We start from the raw sequence: 23,681 nt of genomic DNA, 5'->3' as shown, positions 1-23,681 counted from the left end.
GTAATTTTGACGGATGTCACGTACAATTTTGACAGTTGCAACTGTCAGAAAATACTTTTTATCTTTAAAAGATAAATATAAATAAAAGATAAAACGCCTTTAAAGATACTTAATGATAAAAATAAAGTTTTTTTTCCAAGTAAGAAAAGTCGAATATAAAATTTTCCAAGACATATCTTCTATTGTTTTCGTAGCTTGGTCACATCAGTGGAGTAGGTCCAAATGTTGTATGTATGTAGACAATAGCGAGCTTTTGTTTTTAGCTTATTCAGAGGAGCCATTGTCTGCCCGAGACAGCAAGCTGATTTCAGATTGTCTACGTATGGTACAAAAATGGTAGGGTTCTAATATAATATGGATTTATCCTTTTTAACGATAAAAATTTCGTTTCCCGATTTCACATCTGTATCAACACTGCAAACTTCAATCTTACTAATATTATAAATACGAAAGTTTAGATGTATGGATGGATGTTTGTTATAAGTTATATACAGAACGGCTCAATGGATCTCGATGAAATTTGGAATTGATATATAGTGTTTAAGAACACATAGGCTACACCTAGTATACAAATAAGTTTAAATCATTTACTAAACAACTATTGTTGCTTCTAATAAACATTGTCGTCTTTTATTTATTTCCAACAATCAAATTGCTTGTCTAAAAGTTTTTTCCCACCACAAAGTACACTTTTATATCAGAAGGTAAAGACTTCGATCGATATGTCAATTTAATAATAACGTTCCTTCAAAACGCCGCTATTACTACTGTATTATAAACGAGTAATCAATTTATGAAATACATAGGCGTTTATTATTCAAAGTAAAAAAGACACACTACTACTAAGGTAAGTGACCTTGAATTTACATTTTTGATTTGGTCTTATAGATTGAACAGTAATCCAAATTTCTTATTTTAATTGTTAAATACCATATTCATTTTAATACTGGCTGGCCAGAACAAGCCTAAACTCAAACCTCATTCGTTATTTATTTTATTTTATTTTAATTTTACCTTCAGCCACTGCAGCTTTCTTAAGCGCGCCCATGGAGATACTCTTGCGCGGCGTATCCGAATCCTTGGGCCAAGCGAACTGGTTGCGGTACTCCGTGCACACTGCTACCTCCGGCTCCTTGGCCGCCAGCACCTCACCCAGCGCTGTTGTAGCCTGGGAATTGTAAATTAACGTCGTGATCGTAGGAGATACAGCTGAATGAATTGAAAGTTGCTGGAATGGTCGCCTAATATAAATTGATATAGCTTTCTTACACAGCTCAGAGTAGCTGTGGCTGCCCTGACAGGTCACGGCCACTTTAACAAACACCTTTTTAACTTAGGTATCACCGACAGTCCTTTATGCAGAGCGTGCATGGAGGAAGAACGGCATTGCACATTATACAACACTGCCCGGCAGTGTCCGACTACAGGATCAAACACCTCAGTCCGTCGAGGTCGCCGCCAGAGATCACCAGCAACATTAAGGGACTGCTGGGGTTCTTTGGCGAGCTGGGCTGGCTGGAGTAACCTACAGCCTGCCTTCACGCAAAATACGCGCTTGTCGTGGAGTTGCGGAAAACTGAGCCCCTACTACTAACTACTAACTATAGCTTTCTTAATACAAGCTTTCTCCAAAATGTACCAATGATCAGTCAAGGGCCTGATTCCTGAGACGAAATGAGAGTTGAAGTTTACGTCATGAATGGTGTTAGGATGTTCAGTACCTTAGGTTCGACGGTGTCAGTCCAGCGCGGCTGGCGCGGTCCCTCGGACTTGCTACGTCGTCCTGCTCGGTCCACTTCATCCCTTTGGACGCTCTATGAAATATAGTAAGCTAATCAAAACGAATCAGTTAATGAACTTGAATATTTAGATGTTGCTCTAGATAAAAAATAGAGACTTTAGAAGACAAGGTTGATGTGAATTTTATTTCTGGGTAGCAATATGCTACTTCGTTGTTTCTTGTAAAGATGTACTTCATGTCTCACCCTAGCTCGTCCGTAAGCGGAGTTAGGATGGGGTCGGATATCGTCGGCAGGCGCAGGGTCGAATATCTCATTGGTTTTGTACGCCACGCCAGGGTACTTCTTGCGACGAGGTATCGCCGGCTCCATCGGACCTGAGTAGAATAGAACCTCTTTACCAATATATTACAAGGTTATTATTCAATGAACATGAACAACTTCAAGAGAATAGTAATTCTAAATCTCCATCTACGTAAAACGTTGCTCGATGCTTTGTTGATTTGAGTATTCAACATCGAGCATAGATCGCTCGTCGCGACTTACCGTAACAGGCCGAAGTAACGTGTTCAAGATTTTTTATTTTCATCCTATTTATCGAACCTAATACTGTTGGTTAACAGGAGATTCTTAACTTACAAAGGAGAAACCTTTTAGACAATTAAATTGGTATATCTATCTAGGTAATTGGTATTTGTACCTAAGTGATATTCGCAAAGTTTGTCCGTAAGTGAATCAGGTTTCAAAATGCTTCTAACGTTTCAATTAGTTGCCGAGATTATTTACAGGAAATCCTCATTTACCAGCAAAACTAGGCTACAAAATGACTTATTTATTAAGGTTTATATATAAAACTTCTATATTCGTAATGTACTTTATCTTTCGTGTCGAATGTTTGACATTATTTTCCGAGCTGATGCCGACGTTGACTATCAATGCGTTCACAATAGATAGACATAAAGTACTTCTCCTTTCCATATCTTCCCCTTACTTTTATGCTAGAGAAGCATAAGGACTGGTGCATTTGCACAACCATTGGGAATGAATTACGATAAGGCCAGAGGTCTTGAGACCATGAGGTAGACCCATGACCTTCTCCTTTGAATAGTGATGGAAGCTCACCCCTGTTTATGGGCAGTGCGGAGGGCGGTGTGGGCGCGGGCTGCTTGACGACGCCCTGCTGTTGCTGCTGCTGTTCTTTGTACTCGTGCCATCTGTACGTGCTACGGTACTCCGAGTGAAGCTGCACACAAACATTATCACGTTCTTAAATTATACAACAGAATATTAAACATTTTAACTAAGAAATATGCTGTGGTAAAATAACAAAAGTGGACGTTCAATTTATAGAGTACGAGAGTCAAATATTAGAAAGAACCTTCTATAGGAGTGTATCACAGTGTGGCAAAGAAGAATCGCACAGCCTCTTAGAACAAAAAATAACATAAAGTCTTAACATAAATGTGTCCAAGGATATTACTGGTGAGAAGACGTTAAATTTGCTTAGCTTGTATCCTTGTTAGTAATTGCACTATCAAATGTTAAAAGGATTAAATTTTATTGATAACAAGATTAACGCATACGAACTTAAATTCAGTATAAATGGTTAAAAGGTACATTTCAGCCACAATTTAAGGGTAATATTAAAGTGAGAAGTAAACTGTAACTTAGCCAATGTACGATACCTTGGATAAGCTGTTATTTATCTCACTTGAGTGAAAATATTTCTAGACAAATTGATTTCCGATCTTGCAACGGATATTGCTCGTTGAACGTTGTAAGAGCGTTGCAAGGTTAGTGATGTTCTGTTTTAGGTCTCGATATTATTTATCGAAAAGGTATATGCATAGTTTAGTGTTAAAATTAAAGGTACGGTGGTAAAAGAAATTTTTTTATTTTTAAAGAAAATAAAGAAATGAAAAGATTTTGTTCACGAAATGTATTTTTTGTTTTTTTCGTCAATTTATATTTAGTCAATTAAAATAATAGTAAAAGCAAAAAAAAATCTAACATATTTATATTCATTAAAAATGGTGAAAATATCAAACAGTGACTCACACGTTCAAAAAATAAATTGCACGCAATATTGCGTAAGACTAATATTGTTTAGGTCAAGCATTTATAATATACGAACACACGCTAATAAATCTTGCTTATTCCTTAATAGCTGTAATAAATTTTAAAATAATGTAATGTTTGTACATAAGGCATTCGGAGCACGTGGACGGAATCATTGGCCCCTCGTTTTATAGCACGGTAACTCGGACAATAGGGGGAGTATAATTTGGAAATAAAAAAGTAAACGGTTCTCTAGATTTTAATTTTGAAGCTCTGGTTAAACCTTGAGAAATACCATCTTTCGATCACATCATCACTTAACAGTTTAGTCTACATAGATTACAATGCGAACAGACTCATTTCAAAAGAGAGATTTTTAAAGAAAAATAATATTAACATTTGTAAAGCATAGATGACAAATGTAGAAATATAAATCTAATTTTTAATCTATGCGGTTGTGTTAATTATTCTGTCCTGTCATTCAATTCGAAAATCATGGTCACCACAGCGTTAATGTATTCCAATTCAATGACTCCGGGTTGGCGGCACACTGCACTGATAACCCGATTTGCGATATCCAAAACCATAAAGCTATACATACACGAGAGAAAATATTTGTTGATCCTTATCCTATAACGGGTAAAGTATCAATTAGTTTAAAATTTGATGAAACATTACTCTATCAGACGTCATATCTGAATTCGCTCTCTTACGCATTTCCTCTTTCACGCAATCCTTTCATACTTTCCTCAGTCTCCTCCGTAGCTATTCATATTCAGTTTTATTATTCGTGAGACATTTCTATATTATACAAATATAATAAATTAACGCAGCCACACGCAACCCGACGGGCTCGAAACTAGTAAGTGTCGACACCAATTTTTTTTATAATAAAGAAGAAAACGAGCAAGCAGACACCTGTATATATAGAAGTAACGACTCGATCGCTGCTCATGGACATCTGCAAATGCTGATGTCATGAACACCTACCTACCTTTAATCAACGGAGAAGGATAGCACAGAAGAGGATAGTTCCCCTTCTAATGCGTATTTGGCAGAAGAGGGGCCTCTGCCAAATCAATTTCCTTACCCCATAGTTTCCTTTTAAGAAAAGTTTCACTCAAACCAACACTGTTTATTTTGTAGAATTTCTCAAGCTTTTCTACTATCTTATCTATATATATAAAAGGAAGTCGTGTTAGTTACACTATTTATAACTCAAGAACGGCTGAATCAATTTGACTGAAAATTGGTGGGCAGGTAGCTTAGAACCAGGAAACGGACATAGGATAATTTTTACACCGTTTTCTATTTTTTATTCCGCGCGGACGGAGTCGCGGGTAAAAGCTAGTTAACTATAAAGTTCTTACTGCGATATACATAAATACATATCTTAAAAAGAATGGAATCGTTTCAGCGCTCGTAAATTTTATTGATTTAAGACGAGTTTCAGTAAACAAGCTTTTACGTTCTCCTCTAATTTAAGCATTTACCTCATGCAGGTAAAATGATACGCTACTGTCTGTCGTAATTATATATCTTTTAAACTGGAAGTTCTATTAGTAATTGAGTTTTTAATTTCTTAAAATTACATTTGGTTTGTTTTTAAAAGTACACTGTCGGTAGTACAAACATTTTGCTCAGCGGACCAAAGTCATGAAATGTATTTTATGTACTAAAATGCAAAACATAAAAATGTCCAAAACGTTTATGCAAGGAACACGTTTCCCTGTAAGCTTAGAATTATTTTAGATTCCCTTAACTGTATTACAAAGATTTAATTATTAGCCTTAGTCAATTAAAAGACACAATTTTGGTTCGAACAACTTTTTTTTAAATATCCGCACAATTTTTTTTCAGTCCTAATTAACATAATTTGTATCTGGCCAGTTTACTTACAAGTTGATAAAATCTTATTGTAATTTTTTTCTACATATTTTGTATATTTTTATCAATACGACGTGGTTTTATCGAATACTGATTATAGTAGAACTTAAATATTATATTCATTATTTAGCATTTATTGCGTGTAAGCGCCGGGGATGGGGTTGGAGGGTAGCAAGAGGGGGCGGGACTTTCTTCTGGCGACCGTGTTCTCGGATCGATAATCGGGGCTCTTTACGGGGAACGTGAGTGACCTCATATATTCAATATCTATGCTTATACGATTGCCTTTTCAAGTATTTGCTTACGAAGGTTGCGATGTTTACTAATATGATGAAAGAGAAAGATGTCTTCTGCATAAATCTTATATTTCAGTATCTAGATTATAGTTACTGTACAATTTTGAAAACTTACCTCGCTCTCTTTTACCTTCTATCTATTTTATATCTTTCGTCTCTTTCGTGTAACGAAACGTGACGCTTACTTCCTTATAATTCCAATATAAATAAGTCGTTTGTAAAAGGAAATTATGTTAACAAAGTAAATAAACTTAAGTCATAAAACTCTTCCGAGATATGTTTTACTTGATATATTGAACTTATGCAACTGGTCTAGTTATTATTTTTCTAAATCGAATAGAAAGTGACAGATATCAATTACGTCAGAAAACAATACACGAACGCGTTCATGTGACGAAATTTAAGACAAAAGCGAAAGTTTCTACCGAGGAAGAAAATCTACACCCCGAGGTCGCGTATTAAATTTAGCGTTATTTTTCTGTCAGGTCAGAGCAAGAGAATCTGTGAGATTGGAAGAACAAAGCCTTTTGTATTATTCAACGTGGAATTATTAAGAATGGCAGGGGCTTTTTTTTGTTTGGAATATTATATTCATGTTTTGCCTCAATGTCTTTTTTGTTTAATTTTAAATTTTTTTGCTGAATCAACTGTCAGCTTGAATTTAAATTCAAACTTATTCAAACTTTTATTCGTAAAACAAATAAAATACGATGACATTAAATCTAGTATATATCATGTAGGTACATTTTAGAAAAAATAATAAAATGAAAATAGAAAAATCTTTAGAATTAATCCTAAATATTACATTTCGAATATAATTATAGTCAAAATCTGTTATAACGACATCGAAGGGACTACTCATATTGAGTCGTAAAAACCGATAGTTGTAACAACCGGTGACAGGTATTAATAGGAAAGATATGTAATAACATTCAGCCAGGACATTTGATTTTGGTCAATTTAACCGGTATATTGTTCTAAACGATGTCGCTATAAACGGTTTTGACTGTATGTAAATTCTGAATCAAAATCCGTAACTCATATTATTTGAAAGAGAAATAAAAAGGATTCTTAAAGAATAATTTTTGTAATAAATTTAATATTAAAATATGAATATCAAAAAGTCATCGTAAAATGAGAAATGCAATAAAGTTGGTTTATCGACAAAGTTCGTTCCCATCACTATTCGGCTAGGCGTCGCGTCGCGCCGTCGTGGCGGGCAATTTCGCGGCCGCCCTTCGACCGCAATAACCTTTCATACTACATCCGACTAGACCCGACAACATCCGATAAAATCCGACTAAGGCTTAATATTGCATCGATCCAAATAACTTCCGTTACAGTTGATTTCTATTGCATTTCTTACTGTTATTGCGTTTAAAACTTTAAATAATCTAGGGATCTATAATTTGAAATGAAAACCGATCCGTTTTCTATCTTCCCTTTTCCACTAATCGAAGTTTTCCACTGCCAATACACCAGTACAAAGTTTATCCTCTGTTTCATTTTAGAAACATCCGTGGAAACGCATTGTTAGAGAAGGGACAAAAGGAAATATGAAGTGGAATGCGTAGTAGACAACGCTATACAAAAAGGTGTGGAAGTTGAAGTGTCGTAGCAAGAGGTGTGTCAAAAGTTTGCCAATTGGAAATTCGTAATTTATATTAAGTAATTCATATTAACTTATAAATCAAGTCACTTTTGATTACTTATATTATTACCGTAGCTTTCTGAGAACGAAATCTCCATTTAAAACATATTGTTATTTCTATTTTGTCAAAGATACTGACAGAGATGACTATATGTCTTATAGCAGAGATTATCTTAACCAACGGTTAACTGTCTGTGGTCGGCGCAACTTAAATCACCTCGCTTATGATTAAGTTAGATTGCAATAAGCATTCTCTTGGTAGAATAAACTTTGTGAAACACTAGCTTAACAAGATTTCTTCGCATATTTAATACATTTTAAAATATACTTTGAATCGACTTCAGAAAGGAGGAAGTTATTTCGTCTGAATATATTTGTGTTTTTTTTTTGACGTTATCACTTGTAACTCAAAATAGTTGGTTATAGGTAATTTAATCAACTTGTAACCAAACAATAAAATGCTATAAGGAACCTCCGCAATCCACTTTTAGCAGATGGAACGTGTCGGGTTGCGAGACGCGTCGCCGTCTTTTGGAACGAAGTTCCTTATCGCGCGTTGTGAAAGGGGCCTAGACGGAAAAAATTCTTACGAAAAGTTGTCACGACACTTTTTGCTACATCACCATGGCAACAACGTTACAATATATAACGAAAATTCATAGAAATAAAATGTACTTCTTGTGAATACTTAAGTTTTTTATTCATAGAATAAACATTGGTACAACGAATCGAGTACAGAATATAATAACAGACATAATTACCTTAACATGTTATCTGAACAAGGCTAACTACCCGGACATTTAAATCCAACTCGAGGAAACAGTTGTCTAGACCACTTCATGTTAAAACTAGATAAGATGATTTCTGCTACGGTAGCCACCTTAAATACTACAATTACAGATCATCGAATGATTTTATTATGCTTAGCTAAAGTTAAGGACGTAATATCCTCCCCTAGCACTAAAACTATATTCGATATGGAAAACGCCTTAATCAGCCTGGCAAATAAAAATTTATCCGAACTATTACATTATGATGACCCGAATAAAATAACAGAAAGTCTTATAGAAAAAATTAGTGAATCAATTAGCGAAAACACAAAAACAATAAAAAAGACTAAAATTACTAGAAATATTAAGCCTTGGATTACGACGGGTATATTACGCTGTATTCGGAACAGAAACAAAATGCAAATGAAACTAAAACTAAATCCTTGTGATGAGATTCTGAAAATAACTTATAAGCGGTATCGCAACTACTGCAATAACCTTATTAAAAAACTTAAACGTGACTATGAAAGAAATTTATTGTTAGTAAAAGACCCGAAAAAACTTTGGAATAATATCAAAAGCATTGCTCACATTAAGACTGACAAGAGCGCCAACACTGAACTATTAAAAATTGACCAAGACCCTCTCGTGTCTGTAAATCGTGTGAATACCTACTTTGCTAGCATTGGAGAGGAATTAGCTAAAAATATTTTAAACGACGCTCAAACAATTCCCAGTGATACTAACGAAAATAAGTACAACTCTCCGAATCACCTTACATCTTTAGCCATGCTCGACACGGATGTTGAAGAGGTTAGCCATATTTTAATGTCTCTAAAATCTGACAGTGCGGCAGGCTGGGACAATATAACATCCAAATTTCTAAAGTCGGCAAAAGAGATAGTCGTTCCTATCATTTGTCATTTAGTGAACACTTGCTTCGCGAAAGGAATTTTCCCAAAGTTGTTAAAGAGATCAATTATTACACCGGTATACAAGGGTGGTCACCGTGACGATGTAAGCAATTATAGGCCTATCTCGATTCTTCCTGTTGTATCTAAAATTTTAGAAAAACTGATGAATAAACGGTTAATAAATTATTTTAACAAATATGAAATTCTATCCCGCTCACAATATGGATTCAGACAAGGGAAATGTACACAAGATGCAATTTTAGAATTAACTTCAAAAATAACTGATGCTCTAGACCATAAAAAGAAATGTTTGACCGTATTTTTGGATTTAAAAAAGGCCTTCGATACCGTCTGTGTTACCACCCTTATCAGAAAATTGGAAAGACTTGGTGTAAGGGGAAACCAGTTAACCCTACTACAAGATTATTTAAGCAACCGTACTCAAAGGGTAAAAATAGGAAAATACACTAGTGATGATCTCAAAATATCATTTGGTGTACCACAAGGCAGTGTTTTAGGCCCCACCTTATTCTTAGCGTATCTCAATGATTTGTGCAACCTAAATCTAAATAAAGGACACGTTATATCGTACGCGGACGATACAGCATTAGTCTTCGTTGGGGATACTTGGGAGGAAACACGTAGTGCAGCTGAACTTGGTTTGCGCAAAGTAACAAAATGGCTTAAATCTAATCTATTAACTCTAAACACATCAAAAACCAATTACATATGCTTTTCAATCAACAACCGTACACAACCGTTAAACTTCAATATAAAGATTCATGACTGCAGTAACGTGAATAACGACTGTCTCTGCCCTAGTATTGAGCAAGTTGGTTGTACCAAATATCTTGGACTAATGATCGATCAAAGATTATCTTGGCACAATCATGTTGAATTATCTACAAACAGAATACGAAAACTGATTTGGATTTTTAAAACTATCAGAAACATAGCCTCTAGTAAGCTTTTAAATCAAGTGTACATGGCTCTTGCGCAGTCGATTCTGACATACTGCATCCCTGTTTGGGGTGGTACTAACAAAGTTAAGCTCTTAGAGCTAGAACGCAGCCAAAGATTCCTAATAAAAGTCATGTACCATAAGCCCTATAGGTATCCTACGAGATTACTTTACGCTGACAGCAAGTTGTTGAGCATTAGGAAATTATACATACTACACTTGTTAATAACAAAACACAAATCAGTTTTCTATAATTCTAAATTGGATACTAGAAGAAGCAAAAAAGCAATCAATGAAGGTATGGTAAAAACATGTTTTGCTTGGCGTCAATATAAAAAACAATCAGAATACATATACAATAAAACCAATAAAATTCTAAATATGTCACATTTGAACCTACATGATTTAAAAAACATTGTTACGAATTGGCTTAATCAACTAGAATATGATGAAGTAGAAATGTTACTTAACGCACCATAACAGACACATTCAGAAACAAAATAGACCAAAATACTCACACTACTAGTTCCACGCATACACTTTCATGCACTTGCAGTTTAAACGCACACAACACAACACAATAACACGCGCGCATTTACACTTAAAAGCAAACACACATGCAATGTATTAGTCTAAGTCATAACGAAATGTAACAAAATAAAAATGTATAAAATTTCATATGTTATGGAAGAACGGGGCATCCTGACACAAGTATGTACTTACTTAAAAGGGTGCCTCAACCTAAAATTTGTTTGTAATAATTGTGTTTTGAAATAAATAAAATTTATTTATTTATTTATTTATTATTCACTAATTAATTGAAACGAACTTCGTTCCATCCGGGTGTCCCAACACACCTCTCAAGTTTTGTTTTTCTCTCTGGAATTCACACATATCTTTAATTTTTTTTTTGCTGATATGTGCGGGTTGCTTCACCGTCACAACGTCGGATGTACATATGTAAATCAAAAATCAAAAAATACATTAGTACATGACGACGAATTCAGGACCAGCAAATTACAAGTCAAGTGCTTAACCCTGAGCCACCGACGCTGCCACTAATTTAACAGTAATTAAATTTTAGTATAATGTAAAACTACGTTAATGTAGTTGGTACATTACTTTTCTTTCCTTACAAATAACCACAATTTGTTTTAATGGTTTAGCAAATGATCAAATATTTGTCTATACATTTGCCCAAGCATTTGTTTATACGACGTAGAACCTTTTTCCATTTTAATGATAGCACATTTTTCTAAATTTCACGAACGTTTGAACAAATATTGGACGTAAATCTTTTCCGTTATCAACTCGGATATCTGATGACTCAATTCCATTGTGCCAAGATTTGTCTTGATAAAAGAGTGATGTCAATGTTGGCTTTGTTCTTGCAAATGTTTGATTAGCTTTGCTCTTAGAAGTTTGAATGTTTCTACTGACGAAGATTATAAGTTACTTTAACGGTTAAGGACAAAACATACCATAATTCTATTGAAAGAATGCATTTAAAAGATCGATATAATGCTGTAATTTCAATATAACAGCTGAATTATGAAATTTAAACCTATTTTAATAACTATTTAGTACTTGAAAGGTTCCATTGTATGGTCTGAATATCCACAATATATACAATAACCTTGACCGTATACAAATAGCAGAAAAAGAACTGAACATAGCAAGAAATGAACAAAAAATGTATTATTACAGTGTCATTAGGGTTGGCAACATTCAAGATTTTTTTTAAAATATATTACAAGGTGGCAAACTAACAAGCGACCACTTGATTCGCCGATATAGTGAAGCGACAACTGCCCATAGACATTCGCAATTGCACATACATTTCCTTGAATATTTCCTCTTCTTATGCTTCCCGTCCTCCGTCAAATCCACAGCCCCTTCTTTTAAAATTAGGCCTCCGGCTCGCACATTCATGAGACTTCCACTTCACGCCTGTCTTCTGTGTGGTCGTGGTATTTCACCGGGCGAGCCGACCAATTCGTGCAACTGATGTTGCTGTTGCTGGCGTTTACCGCTGTTAAAATTAACGAAGACCTTAATTACAGTGGCGTCAAACAAAAAACAAAAGACGACGTCTGTTATTAACCCTTGACTTTTTGCCTTACGACGAAAGAAAAAACGACGTCCACTTTTAATCCGAAGATTCGAACAGAGACAAAAAAACATTTTTTTTTTCAAATGTCACTCTTGACCATCTCTTGTGACTAGTTTTGCAAAGCTCACTATGTATACTTAGAGAGTTCTCAAACCCCAAGAGTCAGCCCTGCTTCACTGAAAGTAGGCAACATCGCGATAAGGCTCTATTGTTGTACGTCCGGGACAAGCTAAGGTTGAAATAAGACTGTAACGGTGTTTCTCAAGCATTGCATTGTCTTTCAATTCATCTTTTTCTCATTTGTCTGCGATTAAGTGATCACTAACTGACGTACTCAGAGTTGATTAATTAGTAGATTTCTTGATTAACGAAATTTTACATGAAATAGCTTCTCACTGAAAATGGCTGTTTATAAAGGTGTTAATTAAAAAAAAAAAAATCATCTAAAATTATTCCTACGCTAATGATTGCGTTAACTTTTCAATTTCCATTTTTTAAATAATTATTTCCTTAATTATAAAATATCTCCATCCATTTTAAATTACATAGCAAATTGATTTCTTCGTTGCGCGGACATCGTCCGATTGGCTACGGACATAGCGGTATTTAGAAATAAGATAACGTTTTTTTGTGAGACAATTTTTTCATAAAACCAATTCTACTGCCACAGCAGAAATAATAGCGTTGTTCGTAGAATTGTTAAAGTTAAGATGAGGGACGGCTTCAATCATTTTACGAAGTATATAAAACTTGTCCAGAGGGCAGCTCCATCGCCATCCTTATTACAACAGTGGATTTGACGGAGATGTATACGAGTAGAAAAGAAAAATAATGTTTTTCTGTAGGTCTCTTTCTCCGTCGATTAAAGGTAGACAAGGCATCTCCAATTAAGGATTTCTATGGCCAGCGGTCGCTTCGTTATTTCGGTGAATTTAGATGACTGATTACTTACTTACCATCTTATTATATAAAAAAAAATAGCTCCATATTTTTCCGCAATATGAACAAGTTTTTTAATTAAATTCTTTAAAGTCCATTGTACAAAACAGTTTGGAGCACAATGTTATGTCGCTTAAGGCGGATTTATATCAGTCTGAAGTGAGGAGGGGACTTTAATCTAGAAATTAAACACCATATATATCTTACCTAACCCATACGGTGATGTTTGAGTCGAAATAGTGAATTTAATATTTTAGTTAATATAATTAATTTATATATATTTATAAGTAATGTTGGATAGAGTAAAGGTATTATCGTTTTTTCTGGTTTTGATCATAAACTATATACTCAATTTTAAATTATTAAAAACTAGTTGTCGCCCGTGACTCCGTCCGCGCGGAATAAAAAAAATTACTAAGTAACCTATATGCTCTTCCAGATTATGTAGTACAACGTGTGCCAAATTCAAACAAACATCCATCCATCCATCTAATCTTGAACTAAATGAAATTTATAATATTAGTAAGACAGTCAGAATTAGTAAGAAGTAAAATTTATACGTTTTTTAATTATTAGTATGTGATAATTTTGGCCTATGTTTCAAAGCTTTTTTAATACGTAGGCGGCAATAACTTACGTGACTTATAAAAGCCCCAGTCTAAGCTTGACCCTAGCCTAGACCTAAAGCGTCCACTTATTGTGGCCTATATGGTTACTAAAACCAACACTCGGAAGAAGTGCTGCGTCAGAACATCTCATGCCACCTAATAACTTTGAAGTTTTTTTCTAAAAGAAGGAATACGCTTTGATTATGTAAAGATAGTTTTAACTTATTTTATCAACTGAACTGTAGTTTGTATGTTTAAAAATCTGGAAATGTCGTTTTTCGTCATTATTAGAAACTTTTCTATGGTTAATGAGGTTTATAAAGTTTATTGGCGTGTTTTTTTACTGTTAACTTGGTATAATCAAAACAGATACAGGAAAAAATGATCACGGTATTGTTTAACAAGAAACGTTTCGAACGTGATAAGGTTATGAATTCGTTCACAACATTTATTGTATTGACTGACCAACCATACCATCTTACTAATATTATAAATGCGAATGTTTAGATGGATAGATGTTTGTTTGAAGGTGTCTCCGTAACGGTTCAACGGATCTTGATGAAAATTGGCACAGATGTAGAACACATTCTGGAAGAATATATAGGCTACTTATCAGTTTTTTTTTCGCGCGGACGGAGTCGCAGGCAGCTAGTGATATTATAAATGCAAAAGTTTAGATGGATGGACGGATCTTTGTATTAAGGTATCTCCGTAACGGTTTAACGGATCTTGATGAAATTTAGCACAGATGTAGAACATAGTCTGGAAGAACACATAAACTACCTATAAAGTTTTTTTTTCTTAATTATGCGTATTATTTAAGGAAAATGTACAAACATATACCTTTTCAAATCATTACGTTGTTCATTTGTTCTCGTACCTTATTCTCACAGTCTACAATAATCATTAGCTACAGTACCTATATAACAAATGGTGTGTGATAAAGTGTGGACATAAAAGGCTTTCATACGCACCATTTTGTGTATCACGTTTCATGTTTTGTTTGGCGAAAAAAACAAAAGAAAAGTGCTCGCATATATTCATGGTGTATATTTTTGTATTTATATGTATTTTTGAAATGATTTGTATGTGTAAAATGGTATATAATATTATCTTAATATTACTAATATCGTAAGTTTATAATATCACAATCTATGTGGACGGCAAATCGTAAACTAAACGATTTTTCACCCATCACAATATCAAATGCGACAAAATTAAATCTTAGTAATATTATAAATGCAAATGTATAGATGGATGGATGATTGAAGGTATCATCTGGATGAAATTTGGCATAAATGTAGAGCATAGTCTACTAATTTTTTTTTTCATACCACAAACGGAGTCGCGGACGTCTGCTAGTAAATTATATAAATTCAATTATAACATGAACTAAGTGCTTGACAAAGGCCCTAAGTGTTGTACCTTATATTGCAATGGTAAAACCCTGTAACCTCCCAAAAATTTACTTAAAGGAATAGATCTGCCTTTTTATAAAAAAAAATCTAGTACTGTAATACTCAAATTATACTATAGTCATGTATTATTTAAAAATGCAATCAAAATATCTAACTATGATTCTTTTAGCTTACAATTTGATGATTATTTATAATATTTTATAGTCAAATTATAAACTGTCGGAGTACGTAAAATTGACGGTGACATTTGTATCATGTTCTAATGAACACAGAACGTGGGAGAGATCGATTGTTACCAAGACGTTTCACATCCCTTACGAAACATTAACGCGTGGGAAATGTTCCCGTGGTATAAGGAAGTAGTGATGTACCTTAAAGTATTTATTTTTAATCGATATTTTTAAAATTGAATTTCTTTCCTTCCCATAAAATGTAAATAAAGTAATCTTCAATTCGATTCTTGAATTCCGACTTAAAAGAGTATCTGCCGCACTCAGAATTCGATGATTATTAACAGGTTTTTTTGCGTATTTAAAATAACGGTGTAACACAACCATTCACCGAACTCTGGGTGCAGCAGTATTTTAATAAATTGAGGTTTTAATTGCTTATTAAAGTAATAAGCTTTTCAAATCGGTTTATTTTTTTGTTCGAATATCGTGTGTCGTATAATGAAAGTCCGGGAAAACTATCTAGCTATTTGACTATAGAAAGCCGAGATCTAAAACCGTATCTATCTTTTTGCTTGATTGTTCGCGTTAGTAATTAACTCTGTCTTATCTTCACGCTTGCGTTGATGTATTAAGTAGACAGAGATACGTGTTTGATGGATCGAAACAGAATTGTAGGAAAAGTTGTTGAACATAGCTGTTTCCAGTGAGTTGAGAGACAGTCCAGCTGACTTTCCAGTGTCATTTCCACTGACAACTTTGGAAATGTTTTATAGTTTATTTGGAATCAAGTTTTATCACTATCAAGATGAATCTATCTATGTGGATAAAATCTAAATTTGTTATTGCCATTTAGTAAAAAATAGTTTTTTTTACATTATTATATTGCTTTATTACTGGCAGGAAAATAGTGCTTATGCCATAAAAAAGTTAACAGAATGGTGATATTTACAGCCAGTCACAATCCATCCGTTGTTGGATCAAGACGGATATTATATCCATTTAATGGATTCTGATTCGTCATGGATTACGTACGATAATGCTGAGAAACTGATTGTCTTATGATTGCTAGTTATAAATACTTCCTGTGCTATTATTTACTTTCTAATATGAACCGCTATGCTTTTGTTATAAAGGCAAAGAAAAGAGGTTATTTGCATACTAGCTATCAACCGCGGCTCCGTCCGCACGAAATTAAAAAACTCAATAAGTAGTCTATGTTTTCTTCCAGACTATGTTCTATATTTATGTCAAATTTCATCGAGATCTATGCAGCCGTTTTGGAAATAATTTCAAACAAACATTCATCCATCCATCCATTTATAATATTAGTAAGATTATGGTGATATTTATGGATCTATTTATCTAAAGGTTCATTTTTACTATCAAAGTCTACAAAACCATTTCGTTATTTATATTGATGAGAGCGAGAAGTAACATGGCTTGTTAAAGTGAGAGCCAACTGTGTGAAAATAATATAAATTACGCGAAATGTTTTCGAGACATTAACGGTGGGCTTCTAAGACCAAAATCCCCATTAAAACATAATTTTATCTTTGTTTGTAAAAGATCAGTAATAAAAGAGAATTGGTCTCAGAAACCCACGGTAAAACAATTAACAGGAATATTGTCCTTGGCCGAGTAACAAACACGATCAAGTATTAACACGTATACTGAAAACGTTGGGTAGATTGTCGTAAAATGTTGACCACAACTGTCATATATAAACATTTGAAAAGCTACTTTAAGACAATTCATTAAAGTTTGAAGTAGCAAATTACTGTCAACGAGGTCGTTAGCTTGGTCAGTTTTTGCACAAACACGTTGCACAGCAACTATACAGCCAACAAAAGAAACGCAAGAATTACGCCCGAGTAACGTTCGGCCATTTTGTCAAAACTTTTTTCACTATTAGCGCTGCTTGTACCAAGAAATGATACAGAATGAATGAAAGATGTAATAAGAAAAATTCGTAAATTCAATGTTGAATACAAATTATTTAAATGTAGAGCTAAGGGTGTTATCTGTTTTAGGTAAACCCTTAGTTGGTATATTTATTCTTAAACCTCTAACCGGATAAATTTGATATATTATTTAGGATGACGTAAAATAAATGTAAATACGTCAAACTGTGACTATAATTTGGGCTAAAATAATATTCACCACTGAAATATACCTAGGATAGGGTAATTAGATCATTTATCGCGCCCCTGTGAAGTGACAATTTGCATTCCCTAACGCCCATCTATTAATTAGGGTTGCCACAATCATCAAATTTTTGAAGGAGTACGTTTAAATAATAATCATGTATTATCTATTTCAGATTAGAAAATATCATAGACTACACAAGATTTAGTTGGAATGTTGCGGATAATAAAAAAAAAACAATCTCCTGATAGTCAATGCTAAAGCGTTATATGTCAATAATAAAAGAGTTGTCGAGATCTAAAAATACTGGTCTATTCATATTTATCCTTCAGGATTCATTAGTTCAAATAGGGTTGTCGCGTAAAAGTTAGAAAATAGGGTTGGCCCTTAAGTATTCTTCGCTTTTAAAAAAAGTCAAAAATAGTTAGTAAATGTAATAATAAATGTAAATGTAATTGTATAATAGAATAGAAAAAAATACTAATATGGCAAAGTTAAGTAAGAACTGCACCAATATTCAAATGTAAAGTGTTATTTGGGGCGATGCACAGTGGAAATGTACCTTATGAAATAAGGTCAGAGTTCAACGTACATCGAAATCGATACAGAGTTTAAGTTTAAGGGGATTTGTCTACGCCTGTGTATTTATCTGTGAACTCAACTTTAGTTTAAGATCCAGTGACAGACATGATCGGTCACCCATTCAATTATTAGACCTATGTTTTTTATAAAAAAACGAATGAAACATATTTGTTTTGCAGACTTCATTTGTTTTTAACGATAAAGTGATTTTTTTTATTGACAAAAATAAAGTCATTGACAATTGCTTGTGAAATATTAGATTTATTTTTGTTTATAATTGTGAAGGTGTAATTGAAATAAACAATATTGTAAAGAACATGTGACGTTGGATATGTATGTATTAGATATAGATACTTACATCAGAAGCCCAATGGACGTGCGCAGTACTAGCCAAGACGCTTCTTTCCATTATAAGAAAGAAATAGAGAAATTTTCAAGTCAATTCACGACACCATTTCACAAACACAATTGAAAACTTTATCGTTGTCACAGTCGATTCGTAAAAAAATTAGATTAGTCTATAGTTTAAAAAAAAAGTGTTCGAAATTCGAAAAATACGTTTGTTCGAAGAAAGCGCGCGGTCGGTATCTGTGAATAACATGCGTTTTGGGGGAAAACGCAATCGTTTACGTTCGCACAGCGATTGCGCCGACGGAGCACTGACTCTGACTCACTTATAACCCGTTCAATTCGCTGTGTATGCAGATAGTTACATTTTTCACACAACCCAAACACCTCGGCACACCGTTATCATAGAATCAGCTGACAGAATGACAAGAAAAATGTTATATTACGCTCGATCGGGTTAGTATGTCGAGAGAGATGCGTAACGTTCCATCTCTTTCTTTCACAGGGGTCTAGATAAGTGGAATGATTTACATCTCATAGTAGTCTGATAATTTCCTCTTTTTATCCTATTGTTAGATATTGCGGTGAAAGTAACCCTTTATAACAACGTTATTTAACGTTATAACTAGGTATAGTTAATTAACAGTTCTATTCAACGTTAACAACACAATTATGAAGTTAAATGTCGTAAATTGACGTATTCACCGAACCGGGTCATACTGAATCACCTAATCGTATCAATTAAGAACTGGGTTTTGAGTATTTTTAGCTACAAACGCATGAAACACTTCAAAAATATTACGTCACAAATATAACCTAAAAAATATAACGTTAAAAATAACTGTCACATTAGCATCACATATTTGAAAATGGAACGCAATTTGAACTTTTTTTTTTCGCGATTAAAAGGCTGTTTATTGTATAAAAGTGGTTCGTTGTCGCGGGGCGATGGCCGACTAGACGTGGGCCTGAGTTGTGTAGGCTGGGAGTGGTGTGGTGACGCCAGGTGGTGGAATCGATACCACGGCTTGCGCCCCGCGCACGCAGTGGCTAGCCAGCGGCCGGCTTTACGCTGTACTATATTTAGATGTTAGGTTAGCCATACTGCCATCTTTATATTGTACTTAAGTCTGATTATCGCAAAAAAGGTAGATTTTTTAAATAGTTTTTAACAATAATTTTCATCTGTTATTAATGGTGTAACTTTCTAGTGATGAAACAATTGTTGTGAAATCGGTCTAGTAATTTTCAGTTTAATCGTTTTTCAGAACTTTTCCGTGTTCCCTATAAATAAATTGTGTTTCTTTTTCTCCAAAGGTCCAAAAATAAGTACTAATACATCATTACATTTCGGCCAGTGTACAAGGTTAAAAAGCAACCCAATACAACCCTTTATAAGCAACGAATATGTTGGGGAGAACGACCCTCCAATAAATATTTGAGCGGGTTGCAAATTTCCGAGAAAGATTTACTTTTAGGTATTACAAACTAAAGTGACCATAATATTAAAAATTTTCTTCAAACCTTTAGTACAAATATTTTTCTTTAAAATCTAAGTACAAGTAGTGCCATCTAGAAAGAAATGTTATCAACTTAATTTCTTTGCTTTTGAAGCATCTTTATAATCTTCGTTATAGTAAAAAAAATGACTAAACTGATCTATATATTTATAGCTGTCGCCCGCGACTCCGTCCGCGCGGAATAAAAAATAGAAAACGGGGTAAAAATTATCCTATGTCCGTTTCCTAGTTCTAAGCTACCTGCCCACCAATTTTAAGTCAAATCCATTCAGCCGTTCTTGAGTTATAAATAGTGTAACTAACACGACTTTCTTTTATATAATACTAGCTTTTACCCGCGACTCCGTCCGCGCGGAATAAAAAAAAAAGAAAAGAAAACAGGGTAAAAATTATCCTATGTCCTTTTCCTGGTTCTAAGCTACCTCCCCATCAATTTTCAGTCAAATCCATTCAGCCGTTCTTGAGTTATAAATAGTGTAACTAACACGACTTTCTTTTATATAATACTAGCTTTTACCCGCGACTCCGTCCGCGCGGAATAAAAAAAAAAAAAAGAAAAGAAAACAGGGTAAAAATTATCCTTTGTCCTTTTCCTGGTTCTAAGCTACCTCCCCATCAATTTTCAGTCAAATCGATTCAGCCGTTCTTGAGTTATAAATGGTGTAACTAACACAACTTTCTTTTATATATTAGGTCTTTACATATGAAATTGGCGTTTTGTATGGGAGGAACAAAAAGTCGAATATTTTTTAATATAATATATTTAATTAATCAAAGTATGAACCATTATTTTCTATGCACTTTTGCCATCTCATAGGTAGTTCATTGATCCCTTTACTAAAAAAACCAGTCGGACGGGAATCAATAAAATCTTTGAAGGCGATTTGGACTGCCCCATCGGAGTTGAATTTTTTCCCTTGCAAGAAGTTATCCAAATTTCGAAAAAAATGGTAATCTGTTGGAGCAAGGTCCGGGGAGTACGCAGGATGTCTTAGACTTTCCAATTGAAGCTCTTCTAATTTAGTAGCCGTCTGTTGCGCAGTGTGTGGTCTAGCGTTGTCGTGAAGCAGCAGTGGCGTGGAGCGATTGACCAGCCTAGGTTGTTTAGCCGCTAGCTTTTTCATCATGGTTTGCAATTGCTGACAATAGACATCAGCCGTAATAGTCTGGCCAGATTTGAGAAAACTGTAATGAACAATACCGGCACTAGTCCACCAAACGCTTACAAGTAACTTTTTTGGGGTTAATTTTCGCTTGGGGCAGGATTTGGCTGGCTGGCCGGGATCCAACCATTGCGCTGAGCGCTTCCGATTATCGTAAAGAACCCATTTTTCATCACAGGTAATGATTCGGTTTAAAATACCTTCATTATTGTGCCGGTTTAGTAATGTAACGCAACAGTCGACGCGCGTTTGCCGGTTTGCTTCAGTCAATTCGTGAGGTACCCACCTTTCGAGCTTTTTAATCTTCCCAATTTGCTTCAAGTGAATTAAAACAGTTTTATCACTAACATCGCAGCCTGCAGCTAACTCGGACGTGGTTTGCGATGGATCCGCTTCCACAATAGCCTTCAACTCTTCATTATCAACTTGAGTCTCAGGCCGTCCACGGGGCTTGTTCTGCAGATCGAAATTTCCAGAACGAAAACGTTGGAACCAAAAACGAACTGTGTTTTCTTTTGCAACACGACCGCCGTACACATCATTCACCCTTCGAGTCGTTTCCGCAGCACTAGTGCCACGGCGGAACTCGTACTCGTAAATAATGCGATATTTTAAGTTTTCCATTTTGTAAAATGAGTGACGCAAACAGAAAAAAACAGAAGAAAAAAAACAAATGAATGACGGTCATCGAACCACAAATACATGAGTCTATAGCTGTACAAATTTGAATTTGTAATTCCTTACCAAAGAGGAGAAATTCGTGATTAAAGTGGCCAGTACGAAAAACGCCAATTTCATATGTAAGGACCTAATATATAGATATAGATAGATGTGTCGCAATCAGAAGAAGAAATCAACTTTAATAAATTGAAATTAGAATACGAGCTGCGTTCGAAGAGACTTCTTGTACGATGCGTGTCTGAGATTGGTCATTCTGGAAATATGGTTCGTAGCTAAAGCATTGTTTGTTGTACATGAGCCTGTGAATCAATTATAACGAGCTGAGAAGTGATAACCAGTGTATTCCTTGAATCCGATATTATCCACTACCGCCCACAAGTGATCTCAATCAATAATAATTCTGAGCCACCCCGGCCGTTATATGTATATAAAAGAAAATCGTGTTATTTACACTATTTATAGCTCAAGCTGGACTTCACCGATTTGTCGGAAAATTGGTGGTGCTTAGACGGACATGTACGTTTCCTTTTTGTAATTTCGCGTGCACGGAGTCGCGGCCAAAAGCTAGTATATCATAAAATGATCACATCTTTATATAACAAAATGTTTAAAAATAATTAAAAACATTTTCTAATTTAAATACGTTTCGCGACATTAAAAAAAATTAAAAAGATACTGCCTGTAATCTTACTAATATTGTAAATGCGTGTTTTGATGAACGGCTTAACGGATCTTGATCAAATTTGGCACAGATGTAGAAAATAGTCTGTGCCAAATTTCATAGTTATAAGAATATACGAAAATCTAAATTATGACTTTAATATTAATAATTAGCTTAATAACTAGCTGTCGCCCGCAACTCCGTCCACGCGGGATTGAAAAAAAAAACTTATTAAGTAGTCTATGGATTCTTCCAAAGTATGTTCAACATTTGTGTCAAATTACATCAAGATCCGTTGAACCATTCCGGAGATACTTTCAAACAAATATCCATCTAAACATTCGCATTTATAATATTAGTAAGATAAGATTGATAATAAGTGACAGATAAAAGATTATTGGTTAAAGACAATCTGTTATCTCAGCTTACCCTTTTTATGTAATGAACTTGTGTGATAACTGTAAGCTTTGTACGCACGTGTCTAGTCTGTGAGGCTTTTATAAAATTTTATATCAATAGAGAACAGTCAAGCTATTGAAATGTGCTTTTGTGGCGCTATGAAAGCTCCTTTATAGGGTTGCCACATCAACTATTATGTAAAATGCTTTCGTTATCGTGTATTTTACTCTTTGAAAGATAAATATTTTTTTAAAAATACATATATTGAGGTACGAAAGATTTAAAATGGTCTAGGATTTTTAATTCCAAGCTTCATGCGGTGACTAGAAAAATAGGATAACGGAAATGTTCATGTTCCTTTATGTATCTTTAAGTATCTCTAATATTAGGTCCTTACATATGAAATTGGCGTTTTTCGTACTGGCCACTTTAATCACGAATTTCTCCTCTTTGGTAAGGAATTCCAAATTCAATTTGTACAGCTATAGACTCATGTATTTGTGGTTCGATGACCGTCATTCATTTGTTTTTTTTCTTCTGTTTTTTTCTGTTTGCGTCACTCATTTTACAAAATGGAAAACTTAAAATATCGCATTATTTACGAGTACGAGTTCCGCCGTGGCACTAGTGCTGCGGAAACGACTCGAAGGGTGAA

The 23,681-nt window shown here is 34.5% G+C and overlaps 1 protein-coding gene across 4 annotated transcripts in view; it reads right to left on the bottom strand.

Annotated features, from left to right (window-relative positions):
• Positions 1 to 23,681, bottom strand: part of LOC106713588 — a 54,414-nt gene that overhangs the window by 9,873 nt on the left and 20,860 nt on the right. For all 4 annotated transcript variants that reach the window (XR_006756474.1, XR_006756476.1, XR_006756475.1 and 1 more), the window contains exons 3-6: positions 2,862 to 2,982; positions 1,986 to 2,116; positions 1,722 to 1,814; positions 1,015 to 1,168 (exon numbers count right to left, since the gene is read on the bottom strand). Coding sequence is in view for 1 of the 4 variants with exons in the window: in XM_045683803.1 (XP_045539759.1) it covers positions 1,015 to 1,168; positions 1,722 to 1,814; positions 1,986 to 2,116; positions 2,862 to 2,982 (499 nt within the window). In the remaining 3 variants the exon portion in view is untranslated. The remainder of the gene's footprint in view (positions 1 to 1,014; positions 1,169 to 1,721; positions 1,815 to 1,985; positions 2,117 to 2,861; positions 2,983 to 23,681) is intronic.

This window comes from Papilio machaon, chromosome 23 (assembly GCF_912999745.1).
Source record: "Papilio machaon chromosome 23, ilPapMach1.1, whole genome shotgun sequence".
Lineage (NCBI taxonomy): Eukaryota > Metazoa > Arthropoda > Insecta > Lepidoptera > Papilionidae > Papilio > Papilio machaon.
Note: the sequence above shows the minus strand (reverse complement) of the source record. Positions and strands in the feature narration are given on the sequence as shown.